The sequence below is a fragment of the Phyllostomus hastatus genome, unplaced genomic scaffold, assembly GCF_019186645.2.
Source record: "Phyllostomus hastatus isolate PE091 unplaced genomic scaffold, TTU_PhHast_1.1 phas_contig_133, whole genome shotgun sequence".
NCBI classification, from domain to species: domain Eukaryota; kingdom Metazoa; phylum Chordata; class Mammalia; order Chiroptera; family Phyllostomidae; genus Phyllostomus; species Phyllostomus hastatus.
Window position 1 is genome coordinate 1,455,794 of NW_025333577.1, and position 14,573 is coordinate 1,470,366.

At 44.2% G+C, this 14,573-nt stretch overlaps 1 protein-coding gene across 4 annotated transcripts in view; it reads left to right on the forward strand.

Moving 5' to 3' along the window:
* Nucleotides 1-4,352: 4,352 nt before the first annotated feature.
* LOC123825679 (zinc finger protein 548-like) overlaps nt 4,353-14,573 on the forward strand; it is a 45,654-nt gene continuing 35,433 nt past the window's right edge. For 3 of the 4 annotated variants that reach the window (XM_045849291.1, XM_045849300.1, XM_045849335.1), the window contains exons 1-3: nt 4,353-4,557; nt 7,376-7,417; nt 9,615-9,741. In XM_045849291.1, coding sequence (XP_045705247.1) covers nt 4,543-4,557; nt 7,376-7,417; nt 9,615-9,741 — 184 coding nt within the window. In that variant the 5' untranslated portion in view covers nt 4,353-4,542. Of the gene's footprint in view, nt 4,558-7,375; nt 7,418-9,614; nt 9,742-10,340; nt 11,984-14,573 lie in introns of those variants that run through there. The other variant, XM_045849326.1, reaches the window with a different exon arrangement.

The following is a 14,573-nucleotide window of genomic DNA, read 5'->3' on the forward strand; positions in this document are numbered from 1 at the left end:
GAATGTACCACATTTTATCCACATACCTACTGAAGGACATCTTGTTTGCTTCCAAGTTTTATTTATGAATACACCTTCAATATATATTTGTGGTTTTATGTGGATATAAGTTTTCAGTTTGTTTGAACTCAAGCCAACAAGCATGACTTGCTGGATCATATAGTAAAAGTATGTTCAGTCTGGTAAGAAATTGTCTTCCAGAGTGGTTGTACCATTTTGCATTCTTACCAGCAATAAATAAGAGTTCATTCCTGTTTCTCCATGTTCTTATCAACATTTGGTGTTCAGTGTTTTTGGATTTTAGTTATTTAAATAGATTTTTAGTGGTATGTCATTATTGCTTTAATTTGCAAGTCCATAATGACAGATGAGGAGTATCTTTTTAGATTATCTTTTGCACAGCACAAAGATTTTATTTTAATCAAGTCCAAATTATCCAGTTTTTTTTTTTCATGGATTATTTCTGGTGTATTTGAAAAGTTATTGCCAAATACAAGGTTACCTACATTTTCTATTGTTACCTTGTAGGTGTTCTATAATTCCGTATTATACATTTAGTTCTATTACCACACTCTCCCCCCCCCCTTATTTTTTATTTTATTTTTTTTTTTTAGAGAAAGAGGGAGGAAGGAACAGAGGGAGAAATAGAGGGAGAGAAATATTGATCAGTTGCCTCTCCTATATGTCTCCACTGGGGACAGAACTACAACACAGGCATATGTCTTGACTAGGAATTGAACCTTTGGCCTTTTGGTTTACAGGACAACGCCCAAACAACTGATCCACACCAGCCAGAGCTATTGTCCTTTTTTTTTGTTTTTTCTTTTATCCATTTTGAGAAAATATTTATGAAAGGTGTAAGATCCGTATCTAGATAATTTTTTTAACATGACAATGTTCAATAAGTAGTTTCAGCACCATTTTTTAAAAAATGTTTTTAAGAGTTTATTTGAGCCAAAACTGAGAACAATTGCCAGCAAGCAAGATCTCAAATGCTCCCCCAGCACCATTTGTTGAAAAGACTACCCTCTCTCCATTGAATTGCCTTTGCTCGTTTTTCAAAGATCAGTTGACTATGTAGTTGTGGATATATGTCTAGACTCAATTCCAGATTTTTACATCTATTGAGATAATCATTGTGTGGTTATGTTTTTCTTCTTGTCTTTTTACTTATACACTTCATTAATTGATACCCAGATGTTTAACCTTGCATTTCCTAGGACAAATCCCACTTGGTCATGATGAATAATCCTTTGTATATATTGCTGAATCCATTTTTGGATACTTTGTTAATTTCTGCATCTGTATTGAGAGCTAATGGGTTTGTAGATTTCTTTGATATCTTTCACTCTGCTGTCAGAGTAATTCTGGCCTCAGAGTAAGTTGGAAAGTATTTCCTCCTTTATTTTCTGAAAGAGTTTTGAGGGATTACTGATACTATTTTTTTAAATGGTTGCCAGAATTACTTAGTGAAGGTAGGTGAGCCTGGAATTTTCTTGTAGGAAGATTTTCAATAAAAATTACTCAGTATAGTTCTATATAGATTTTCTACTATGTCACCTTTGATAACTGGATAAAGATTATTTATAATACTCCCTTATGATAATGTTAATTTTTGTAGGATCAGTAGTTTCTTTTTCCTGATTTTATTAGGGGGAGGGGGAGGAGAGAGATAGAAATGTTGATTTTGTTGTCCCACTTATTTATGCATTCATTGGTTGATTCTTGTATGTGACCTGACCAGAGATTGAACCTGTAACCCTGGTGTACAGGGATGATACTCCAACCAACTGAGCTACATGGCCAGGGCATTAAAAAAATTTTAATTGATTTTTTAGAGAAAGAGAAAGGAAAGGGAAGAGAGAGAGCTTTTTAAAGAACTAAGTTTTTGTTTCGTTGATTTTTAAATGTTGTTTTTCTATTTTTTATTTCAATGAGTTTTGTTCTCACCTTTGTTATTTTCTGTCTTATCCATGCTTTGGGGCTGGTTTGGTCTTATCTTTCTGGTTTCTTAACAGGGAAGCTTAGGTTATTAACATTTGCTTCTTTTGTAATAAGCTGTTTAAGGCTATTAATTAATTTAGCTGTATCACATTGATTTTTTTACAGGTAGCATTTTTATTTTCATCTCGTTCAAAATATTAATGCTTTTAAAATTTCCTTTTTAATTTCTCCTTTTACCTAGAGGATATTTGTCAGTATGTGGTTTTGCCTAGGATCCTGGGGCTATCACTGATTGGCTGTCTTTTGGGACTGAACACTCAGTGACTGAATTTTAGAAGTTTGGGACTATCAGTGATTTACTAATTGTCAGAAGCTGAATTACTGGAATGAGCCTGTTAGTCATCTGAAGTTATCTCTAATCTTGGTTTCTTGTTCACAACATTGAATTTGGCCCAAGAGCAGCCTTTCCCATTCCTGGATATGAAAAATAAACACTTTGTTAGGCCCCTCTTTTGTTCTTCCTTAGCCAAACCTGCAGGAGAGACAGACCATAAGGCATATCCCCAAGGTTACTTATGTGGGTATGATTTTGAGCTACTATTACCACTAAGTGATTTAATTGTCAATGATAGAGCTAAGTGATCACCGAATGTCGATCAGTAAGTATACAACAGTACAACTTCGTTTTCACCTTTCTGGCAACTCTTTTTTAAAATATCATTTTGCCCTGGCTAGTATGACACAGTGGATTGAGCACCGGCCTGAGAACCAAAGGATCACCAGTTCAATTCCCAGTCAGGGCACATGCCTGGGTTGTAGGCCAATTCCCCGGTTTAGGGCGTGTGAGAGGCAACCACACATTGGTGTTTTTCTCCCTCTCTTTCTCCCTCCGTTTCTCTAAAAAATAAATAAAATCTAAAAACATACATCATTTTTACCTTTCTCTCCAAGCTGTTAATGTAAAATGTTTTCAAGTATTAAAAATAATCACATTTTTGGGTCAACACCCTGAGTGTGGCCAAGGTTTCTGCACGCCGCAGTCTCAGCTTCATTCTCTGACTTCACACTCAATGCCTCTTGCTCAAACATCACTGAAATCTTATCTTTTTTCCTCCAACTTGTTCCTGCTATATTTCTCTATAACCATTTTTGTCACTTTCCTTGAAAAACTACATTCATTTTTAATAACAGTAATATTTAGTAATATGCTTCTCACAAGTGTTTTGCCAGAAATAATCTTAACTCTGGCAGACACTGTCGCTGCAATTACAGATAAAATTATAAACTACTTCACAGCAAGCAGGTGCGATCACAAATATCCAAACTTTTATCACAGGGATAAGATACCCCGTTGCATACGTGGTCCAGCTGTCAGAAAGGCCTACACTGTCCCAACAGAAGATGGCATGTAATAAGTCTCTCTTCTTTTAGAGAGCTTTCAGATTCTTAAACGAAAACTAGCCATGGTTGATGTGGCTTACTGGGTTTGGTGTTGTCCTGCAAAGCAAAAGGTCTCCTGTTGAATTCCCCATCAGGGGACATGCCTGGGTTGCAGTTCCGTCCATAATCAGAGCGTGTGGGAGAGACAGCCAGTCTATGTTTCCTTCTCACATCCGAGTTTCTCTCCCTCTCGCCCGCCCTTTCTAAAATCAACAAGCATGTCCTTAGGTGAGGATAAAAAAACAATGGAAAATACCTCACATATAGAGTAAGAAATGTCTGAATAAAAATATGGCTCACTAGATTGGAACACAATCATTGACTATACAGGTAGGAAAGACGTTTTCTGTGGGAGCCAGAAACACAGTCACTCTGACTACTTATGCCGCCTGTCATCCTGCCTTCAGTTCTCCATCACAGCCCTGTCGGGAATTTCCTTATTGTCCCTGACGACCCTGTTGAAGCTCATAAAAACGACTCCAAAGCTTCAATATATCTTAGACAAACAAGATAGCCGACAGCGCTGAGGGAACAAGAGTGTCATCACCGTGTTGTGTGTCCCTTTCTACGAACAGCATTTGGAAACCGAGATTCCCCGAGTCTGAAATAACAGGTTTCTAAACATTTCTGGAGAAAAAGAAAAAAATTCTGCGACGTTCGTGGACTGCACGCCAAGGAAATCTGTGTGGAACCTCTTTAAGAGCCAGCCAAGTCCAACTCCGTTTGGATCCCGGAGCGCCGTTTCCAAGCGCCCCTCACAACACCTCTTCGTCAGTATCCACCCACCGCAGCGACCTGCGTTCTGAAGTCGCCCGGGTGACAGCGTGGAAACTACGTTACCCAGAAGGTAGTGCGGAGGCGGCGACTGACCAATGAGGGCTCAGCATGCGTGCGCAGCGCGTGGGGGAGGTGTTTCGGCAACTTGTTTTGACGCACCACTTGGGGGCGGGGCTTCAGAGTCTCTCTTGTGACACGAAGCGATTTAAGCGCGCTCTGCTCCGCTCATTGGATCCGAGCCGTGTCGGTCTTGGGTCGCAGTGAAGCGAATGGGGAGCGGGAGCAGAGGCTTCGCTCCCGCCGCACTGAGGTGTTCTTAAGACACGAAGGAGCGCTTTTATTACGGCGGCTCTTCCCGCATGCTGGTGGAGGGTCGCGCCGATGAGCCCGACTGAGGTGGGTGCTGTGTCCCCCTGGTCTCTCCCCACCACCTCCCGCGGCTCCCACCTCCGAGTCCAAGCCCAGATGGAGGGGTGCCTCTCCGGTCCGTGAGTCAGACCCTTGTCCTCCATGCGAGGACGGAGCAGCGTTCCCTCAGAGGCACCTGAGCCCTGGGGAACCGGGGTCTCTGTGTCCAGGGGACAGGGCGACGAGTGTCGCTTCAAGGGAAGACCTGAGTGGCTGGAAGCCGTGCGAGGTTCTGAAGGGACAGCGGTACAGAGGGGCGTGTTCCGTGTTTCCAGTTGGACGTTACAAGGGGGTCAAACCACGAGGCCGGGGAGGTTCGGCAGTTGACCCCAGGGGTACGATGGTAGGGACGGGACCAGGCTGGTAGCCGTCAGGGGCCTTGTGTTGAGATTCTGGAAACACTTCAATCTCCAGGGTTTCCTGAAACATCACTTGTAGCTGTGAGCAGAAGTAGGGCGGGAAGGACCTTCCCAAGTTTTGTTTATTTTGCCTGAACATCTGAAAGTATGAAGGCGGGAAGCGAGCACAGGAAGCCGGTTTCAGGGAGATTATGAGTTGGATTTTGGACGTGTGATCCCAGTGTTACCGGACAGGAACCGGCCCTGAGTGGGTCTGCTTAGGACCAGATGTAGATTTTGGGTTCTTGACTTCATATGGGAAAAATTTCACAACATGAGTCCAGGTAACTATGAGGGAACGTTTCTTAAAGCTGGGAACAATGAGGCAAGGAAGGGCTTAGGATAGAAGAAGCAACTGGAAAGAGCCTAGGCGGGGCTGCCTTAGCTCACTGGGAAGCCGGAGAAAAGGGGCTTTGGGGACAAGTTCAGAAAGTTAGTCTGGGCTAGCTGCTGCTGCCCATTGCACCCCTGGTTGCAAGTCCTGTAGGGATCATTAGAGTTAAGGAGACATGTATCTATGAAGAAAGAAATGGGGGAAGAAGGGAAAGGGAGTGGTAGATGCTACTCCCCAGAGGGAGAACAAGCTCTGGGTCCTTTTTTCTTGGGATTTTTATCTCTTCCTTGCAGGCTGGAATCTTAAGGGAGATCTCAGGGGAGGGTTTCAGTAGACTATTCCTCAGTTCTCCAGGTGTGCCCTTTTAGGGTCATGGTCTCCACTCATTGGTCAGTGGCAGAACAGGGGTTCTTTAGTCCTTGCAGTTGGTTCTGGCATCACCCACCTGGTTTTGCTACTTTTCTAGACCTGGAGCTGAAATACCACTGAGGCCTAGATGTTATCTCTAGGGTGATGATCTACTATATCTGGCTGTAAACTTCTTAGTCAGTGTGTTCAGCTGTCTGTCTCAGTTTGCCCATTCCACTTGCCAAGGAATTTTCTTCTTTCCTGTCTTACTAAGTTCTTACAAAGTCACATGAGTATGTGGACTTAAAGTTCTGGAGGTCTGGAAAGGGGCCTGGACTGGACCCTGTGTGCCCTGTGGATCTCACTTCTTTTTTAAATTTTAACTTATTGGTTTTTGAAGAGAAAAACATTGATTTGTTATTCCACTTATTTATGCATTCATTAGTGGATTCTTGGATGTGGCCTTACTGGGGATTGAATCTGAAACCTTGGTGTATCAGGATAATGCTCTAACCAACTGAGCTACCTGGCCAGGGCCTAAGGTCCTTCTTTCTGATGGACCCTATGGTGAGTGTCAGGAGACTGAATGCAGGGCATAGAGGTTTCAGCATCCCAGAAAGGAGCATCTTTAGCATGGGAGGTATTCTGGCTTGTGCCTGTAGAAGAGGACACCTGGATGTAGGAAGTTGCTAGTCAGGATGGAGGTGGAGGTGTAAGGTGGTGGTAGAGACTTAGTCCTGCAGATCAAGGGATCCTGGGGGACAATTTCTGTGGAACAAAGAAACAGCCAGTTTTGTGAAGCATATGGGTTCCAGACAAGGGCACTGCTGTATCCTCTACCCCTCAGGGCAAGAGGAATTAATGAGTGAGACAGTAAGGGACCTCTGAAGGTGCCCTTCAGAGGATCATGTAGTGGACAGGCTTCTTTGCTGAAAGGAAAAGAAGCTGACCTGCTTGTTTAGAGTCTTCCTTCCAACTTAGTAAATTTGGAATGTATGAAACATTTGTTGATTAAAACAACAGTTAACCAGTATTCTTCTAAATATGTATACATAGGTAAGCAATTAGAAATGAACACATTTGCCATGGCCGAGTGGCTTCAGTTAGTTGGAGTGTCATCCCAATGCACAGGGATTTCAGGTTTGATCCTTGATCAGGGACATGCAGGAATCAATAAGTGAATGCATGGATGGGTGGAACAACAAACTGATGTTTCTCCCTTCCTATCTTTCTCTAAAAAAATCAATAAAAATTTTTAAATGAACACATTCAATAAATTAATCATGGCAACACTACAAAAATTGAAACATTAATTTACCTGTAGTATTTGCTAACAACAGAATGTTATATATCACATCCTCTGAAAACCTTAAAAAGCGAGAAGAATGCAAACCCACATTTTCAAAATTCTATCCCTTCCCTCGCACTGAAAACATACAAAATTGTTAATCTCCTGCCTGGATAGTTAGAGCTGACAAGTACTGTGCGCAATTTATGTTATTTTTGATACTGTTATCAGCCCTATGAGGTGGGAACAATTGTTGTCCCCATTTTACATTAATGGAGTTGGGGCTCAGGACTGTTCGGTCCTAATGCAGAGTCACACAGCTGATCCTAGTGACACTGAGGTCAGAGGAACTGGGCAGGGCAGGGATGGTGGTCCAGCTCAGCTACAACAACCACCTACCATGGTTACCTGTCTTTCATGGCCCCCCTCTTCCCACAGGTTCCCATGACATTTGCAGAAAAGCTTATGGACCTGGCACAGGTGAGTGGAGTATGTACTCACCTTCATCCCCACTCTGTTATCAGCCCTGATGGTTTTGCCACTCTCTTAGAAAGAATGGAGGTGTCATGAGCTTCTTCACCTCTCTTTTTCCTTCCCTTGGGTCTGAAGTTCCTGTGGTTTCACCAAGGCTCAGGGTCTTGAACTCAGCCCCAAATTATATGGAGTGATTCCTATTTCTTTCTTTCTTTTTTTAATCATCACCCAAGGATATGTTTATTGAGAGACAGAAACATCAATCAGTTGCCTCCCATATGCTCACCAACTGGGAATTGAACCTGCAGTCTCTTGGTACATGGGATGATGCTCCAACTAACTGAGCCACCCAACTAGGAGTGGTTTTCATTTCTGACAGCTGATGGGGTAAGATGTGGAAGGTTGTCTTGGGCCCAGGGTCCAGAATTTTCAAATGATTGGAAGTGAGACTAAGCTGGAATATTATATCTGGTAGGATACAGAATGGTTAGGAGAGTGTTTGGGGCATAGGGACATAGTTACCAGGTCTAAAATTGCAACCTGAGGTCCAGGGTCTCAATTTGAGGAGAGTAGGAGCTAGGGAAAGTTTGGAGCAGAGGAGCCAGGTGATTTGACCCAGATTTTAACAGGCTGTGCCTAGGTGCAGGGTGGAGGAGATACTGTAGGGGTGGAGGTCGAGGTGGAGGGACCCGGGAGGAAGTTACTATGGTGGTGGCTGGGCACAGCAGGCTGTGGAGGGAGAGGAGAGGTTGCCTCCTGGATGTGTTCTGCATACAGCTGCCCCCATTTAGTGTCATGGAGAGTGAGGCAGCTGGAAGATGAAGTGGACGGGGGATTCAAGGATGGCCCGAAGGTTTTAGGCTTTCCCTGGAAGGATGGCTGTTCTGTCTGTTGAGATAGGGAAGTCAGCAGAAGGGATTTTGAGAGGGACTAGGAAGAGTTGGGATTTGTTTCAGATGTCCCGGAGAGTCTGAGTGGAGGTGCCCAGTTCGCAGGTAGACACAGGTCTGGAGGTCAGGGGATGTGTTCAGGTTGCAGGCAGCCCCAACATAGTTGGTGGTGTGTGGATGGAAATGTAGTTGTCCATCAGGTTTTGTTAGGTCATGGTGGCAGGGAGTGGATGGAGGAGGCCGAGATTTGTCTCTGTTTGAAGCCTGGATGGTGGTGGTGGGCTTCACAAAGACGGGTGAGGAAGCAGGGTTGGAGGTGCCTATGAGGGATAAGGGCAGGGGAGTCTGAAAGGTTTCTAAGGGAGTCAGGAATATGAGAGAGATGTCGCAGTATCTCCATGAAGGAGGTCAGGTGTTAGCTCAGTGCAGGGCTCTCTCTGTCTTTGGACTCCCATGTGTGGGAGTCACTCTTGGTGGGGCCTGTCTTGTTTCATTCAGGCTGGTAGATTAGTTGAGGTGAGAAAGGGTCAGCTAGGAGCATTGCATGGTGTGGGAGGGGGTGGGGAGTTTTGCTGTAGCTGGGCTTTGAATGAGGGTCAGGTGAAGAGAGGTTGTTCAAGACTGCTTGCAGGACAGCAGTACCATGGGAGAGGACTAAGAGCTGTGAGTTCCTCAGGTTTGGGGGGCTGAGTGTGACACAGGTGACCAGGCCAGGTGGGGAAAATACACAGAGACCCTGGTGCTCTCTGGGGCTAGGTATCTTGGGAGTTCTGGGACAAGATAGAGCAACACTGGATAGTGATTCCATTTGCAAAACACTGCCTGGATTTCACGTGCACAGTGGTGTGTCAGGAGGCCTGGAAATGCCTACAGCAGCAGGTGGGTGTTAGTAACTGAGTTGGGAATGTGGAGGGACCAGGTATGTAAAGATGTTCGAACAGGACTGATGTGCAGGTGAGGAGCGGTGTCAGTGTTTAGCCCCAGGCCCTGACACAGGCTGAGTAAGGGAGAAAGAAGGGTTCAAGTTTTATTGTCTGGGGGTTGAAATCTGGGGGACCGCAGGATAATTTACTGATAAAAGAGGAGTGGAGCCCCATTCCAGGCCCAGAGTTTAGATGAACTGCTCCCTCCACCACCTGTTTTCACATTTGTTTTCACATTATTAGTGGTGATAAGGAGAGAACAGGCACAAGACCTGTAGCTCTTCTACATTGGCAGTTAGTTGGAGGGCGAGAGGGATGGAAGGATGGGGGAAAGACTAAGATCCTGGAGACAGAAGCTGCACATTGATCAAACTGCCCCCATTTTCACAGGGCCATGTGGTCTTTGAGGATGTGGCTGTACACTTCTCTCAGGAGGAGTGGGGGCTTCTGAATGAGGCTCAGAGACGCCTATACCACAGTGTGATGCTGGAGAACTTGGCACTGCTGTCCTCCGTAGGTGAGGTCCTCACACCCACCCCAGAGTCCTGGGCTGGACTCCATTCTTGTCCTTTCCAGGGGCAGCTCTGTCCTTCCCACCATAAGACCATGGGTGCTTCATCCTCTTCTGGTATCTTCCAGTCTCCCGGTCCCCTGAATTTTGTGGCCTTTACCTCTCACCCATTCCATTCCACTGCTCCCTTTGCAGTGCTCTCAACATTTGACCTACACTTAAGGCATAGTAACATTTGCACGTGTCCTTAAATAGTCCTAGAACACCAGCCTCTGTGTCGTAGTCAAGCATGTATGGGTCTGGACATAAACTACTACACAGTACTCACCAGTCACCAGCAGCCATGCCCTTGTTGAAAGCCATTTGCAGAGCAGTGACCTGCATACCCTGCTTCTCCTCCCTGCCCAGTCCCTTCCTTGTGCCTTTCCCCATCATCGAGGCTCTCCCATCATGAGCTCCCAGGCCAGCAGGTTTCATCCCACTGTGTCTAGACCCCCTTGCCTATCAGCAGTCCCTTATTCCTGGGTGTCTGACACCCATTTCTCATGAGCTGCCCTCTCCCACCAAAGTCAACATGTATTTCACTGGCATTTGTCTGCTTATAGGTTGTTGGCCTGGAGCCCAGGAGGAGGAGGCCCCTTCAGGGCAAGGTGATTCTGCGCATGGGTCACAGGTCCGGGGCCCAAGTCAAGATCCATCCACCCAGAAGTCTCATTCTTGGGAGATGTGTGGCCTACTCTTGAAAGACATCTTGCACCTGGATAAGCAGGACAGAACGCACCCTGATCAAGGCCTGTACAGCTGTGGGGGAAAGAACCAACACCACAATCAGCAAACCGGAAAGAAACTCTCCAGACCGGACAAGGCGAGTCCTTCATTCGTGGAGAACTATGGAGTTCACATGACAGAGAGGACCTTGTCATGCAGGGAGACAGCCAGCACCAGCCATTTCCAACAACAGGCTTCCCACAGTATGGGAAAGCCACACAGGGACACTGCAGGTAGAGAGATCTTCCAAAATGAGCCAAATGATTACCAGTGTACTCATTGTGGGAACGCCTTCCTCTATAAACATGTACTTGTTGACCATGAGAAAGTCAACACTAGAGAGAAGCCTTATGAACATAGGGATTTTGGGGAGACTAGAAAATCCCACCTTGATCAGCACCAGAAAGTCCACACCGAAGCAAGTTTTTATGAACACTCAGAATATGGAGTATTCTTTACACAGGTATCGTGCCTCAATGACCACCAGAGAATTCACACCAAGCCGGGGCCTTTCGGGTGCAGCCAATGTGGGAAGGCCTTCCTTACACTGTCCCAACTCATTGGTCACCAGAAAGTCCACTCTGAAGAAAGGCCTTACATTTGCAGTGAATGTGGGAAGTTGTTTGGGAACCACTCCACACTCATTAGACACCAGAGAGGTCACACTGGAGAGAGGCCCTACGAATGCAGTGAATGTGGGAAATGCTTTGGGAACCATTCTACACTCATTCTACACCAGAGAGTTCACACTGGAGAGAGGCCCTATGAGTGTAGTGAATGTGGGAAAACCTTCACACGCAAACATATACTTGTGCAACACCTGAAAATCCACAGTGGAGAGAAGCCTTTTGAGTGCAGAGAATGTGGGAAAGCTTTTAGCCGCAAAGACAAAGCTGTTGAACACCAGAAAATCCACACTAGAAAGGAGTTACGAGTGCAGCGACTGTCGGAAATCCTTTCTGGACGGCTCCTCACTCATTATTCATCAGAGAGTTCAAACCTGAGAAAGGCCTTGTGAGTGTAACAAATGTAGGTTCTTTTAGTACTGCCTTACACTCATTAGACACCAAAAAATTCACACTGGAGAAAGGCCATGAGGTAGAACACCTTTTAGTTTCTGTGAGTGCAGCTAATATGAACAATTTTCATGGTTCAGCTCCAGACTCATACACACCAGCAAGTTCGCATAGCTGTGAGGTTGTATGAGAGCAGCAGATATGGGAATGACTTTGATTACAACTGTGGCCTCATTAAACATTGTTGAGTTTACATGGTAAAAATTCCTTCTGAGTGCAATGAATGCTGGAGAGTCTTTAGCCAAAACTCCCATCCACTTGACTCTGAAAAGTTCATACCAGAGAAAAAATTGATGAGAGCAATAAGTGGGGAAAAGACTTCAGCCGAAAGTCTGCTCCAATTGGCATTGTAAAGTATTATGTACTTACAGATTTTTATTGCATTAAAGTACATATACATGAAATTTGCTTAAGTATTTTAGTGTACTGTTCATTACTGTACAACGTTCCCATTGTTCAATGAATATCAAGAACTCTTCATCTTGTAAAAGTGAAACTGCACATTAAACAACTTTGATTCTTTTCTTCCTGCAGCCTTTGACAACCTTTTTATGCTACTCTGTCTCTTTGCATTTGACTGCCCTAGCTACCTCACATAAGAAGAATCATACAGTTTTTGTCTTTTTGTGAACAGCTTTCTTTACCTGCCATAATTTCAGAATTACCTTTCTTTTTAAGGCTGAATAAGACTTCATTATATAGCTTTATCATAATTTCTTTATCCATTCATTCACCTGTTGATGGACATTTCCCTTGCTTCCATATTTTGGCTGTTGCAAAGATTGCTGCTCTGAAAGTGCCTGCACAAAATCTCCTCAAGATCCTGCTTTCAATTCTTTTGGGTATATAGCCAGAAGAGGAATTGCAGGATCAAATGATAATTCTATTTTTAATATTTTGAGGGACCCAGGAACTGTTTCCTCAAGGTCCACAAGAATTCCAATATCTCCACATCCTCCTCAATCAATTTTTATTTTCTGTTTTGTGTTTAATAGTAGCTATCCTAATGAGTGTGAGGTAGTATTCTAATGTGGTTTTGTTTAATCTTTCTCTGATGATTAACAATTATGTACTTAGCCATTTGTGTATATTCTTTGTGTAAATGTCTAAATTTGTCCATTTTAAAATCAGGTTATTTTATTACTGTTGGGTTTAGCAGTCTTTATATAACCTAGAAACTAACCACTTAATGAAGATATGATTTATAAATGTTTTCATCTATTCAAAAGGTTGCCTGTTCACTCTGTGGATGTATATTTACTTATTTTTAGAGAGAGGGGAAGGGAGGGAGGGAAACACCAATCAGTTGCTTCTCACATGCACCCCAACCAGGAACTGACCTGCAACCCAGGCATGTACTCTGACAGGAAATCAAACCCATGACCTTTTGCTTTGTGAGATGATGCTCAACCAACTGAGTCACACCAGTCAGAGCTGATCGTATTCTTGAATGCAGGAGTCCCCAACCCTGATTCTGGTCCACGGCCTGTTAGGAACTGGACTGCACAGCAGAAGGTGAGTGGCGGGCCAGTGAGTGAAGCTTCATATGATTTACAGCATTCACCTATTGCTTGCGTTACCACCTGAGCTACACCTCCTGTCAGATCAGCTGTAGCATTAGATTCTCAGAGGAGTGCAAACCCTACTGTGAACTGAGCATGCGAGGGATCTAGGTTGCACATGCCTTATGAGAATCAAATGCCTGAGGATCTGAGGTAGAGCTGAGGCGGTGACGCTAGCGTGGAGGAGTGAATGCAAATACAGATTATCATTATCAGAGAGGTTTGACTGCACAGAGACCATAATCAACTGCTTTCAGATTCATATCAAAACCCTATGAGTGAGTGGTAAGTAACATATGTTCTGGATTAAAGTCAAGGCAGAATATCCTGAGATTGCCACAAAAGCACTGAAAAGCTGCCTTCCATTTCCAACATCTTACCTTTGCGAAGCAGGGTTTTCTGCAAAGACAGCAACCAGAACGAGATTATGGAGTAGACTGGACATAAGCAACACATATTGGTGTTACTGTCTCCCATTACCCCAAGATGGCACTGTCTGGTTGCAGGAAAATAAGCTCAGGGCTCCCACTGATTCTGCAGTATGGTGAATTGTATAATTATTTCAATGCATATTACAATGTAATAATGATAGAAATACAGTGCACAATAAATGTAGTATGCTTGAATTATCCTGAAACCATTCACACACATATACCCTGGTCCGTGGATAAATTGTCTTCCACGAAATAGTCCCTGGTGCCAAAAAAAATGGGGACCGCTGCTTTAATGTACAGAAGATTGTAATTTGATATAGTACAATTGCTCTTGTTTTTGCTTTTGTTTCCTGTGTATTTTGTGTCAATGCCAAGAAGTTAATTGTTGAAAAGATTGCCTTCTCCCATTGGATTCTTATAGCACTCTTGTCAATTTTCTGATCAAATATGCTGCCTTTCGTTTCTGGGTGGTTTGTTCTATATGTTGGTCTTTATGCCAGTAACACAGTGTTTTGATACATAGTTTTATGAAAATACTGCATTGATCCAGTTTTGACTTCCTGGCTTGATGTTGGTCATTTTCCCTTTTGGGGCAGCTGATTAAGTGCATACCCGAAACCACTTGTCTTTATGATGGACTCACACTCTGGACTGGTATATGCCATCCCTCTTGTGTCAGAGCCAGATACAGGCAACTAAGGACAGACCCTGTGCTCCTGAGCCCATGAAATTATTCAAATGAGGCCATCCTTAAAGAGCCTGGGAAACCTAGCTAGCCCCAGGTCACCTCCTCTACATAGGGTGCCCCCTACAGCTCCGAGCTACTTGCAGTGCCAGCCTGTACCACCTGCTGTATGGCCCTGCCTAATGCTCTTCTCTCATTCCAAGCCCTGAGTGTCCTAGTGTCATTATGTTGTGTCCAGCCATCAAGAATCTTTAAGTTCTATAAGACAACCACAAGACTATTATAATAGTCATTACTAGGTAAGGTCCTCACA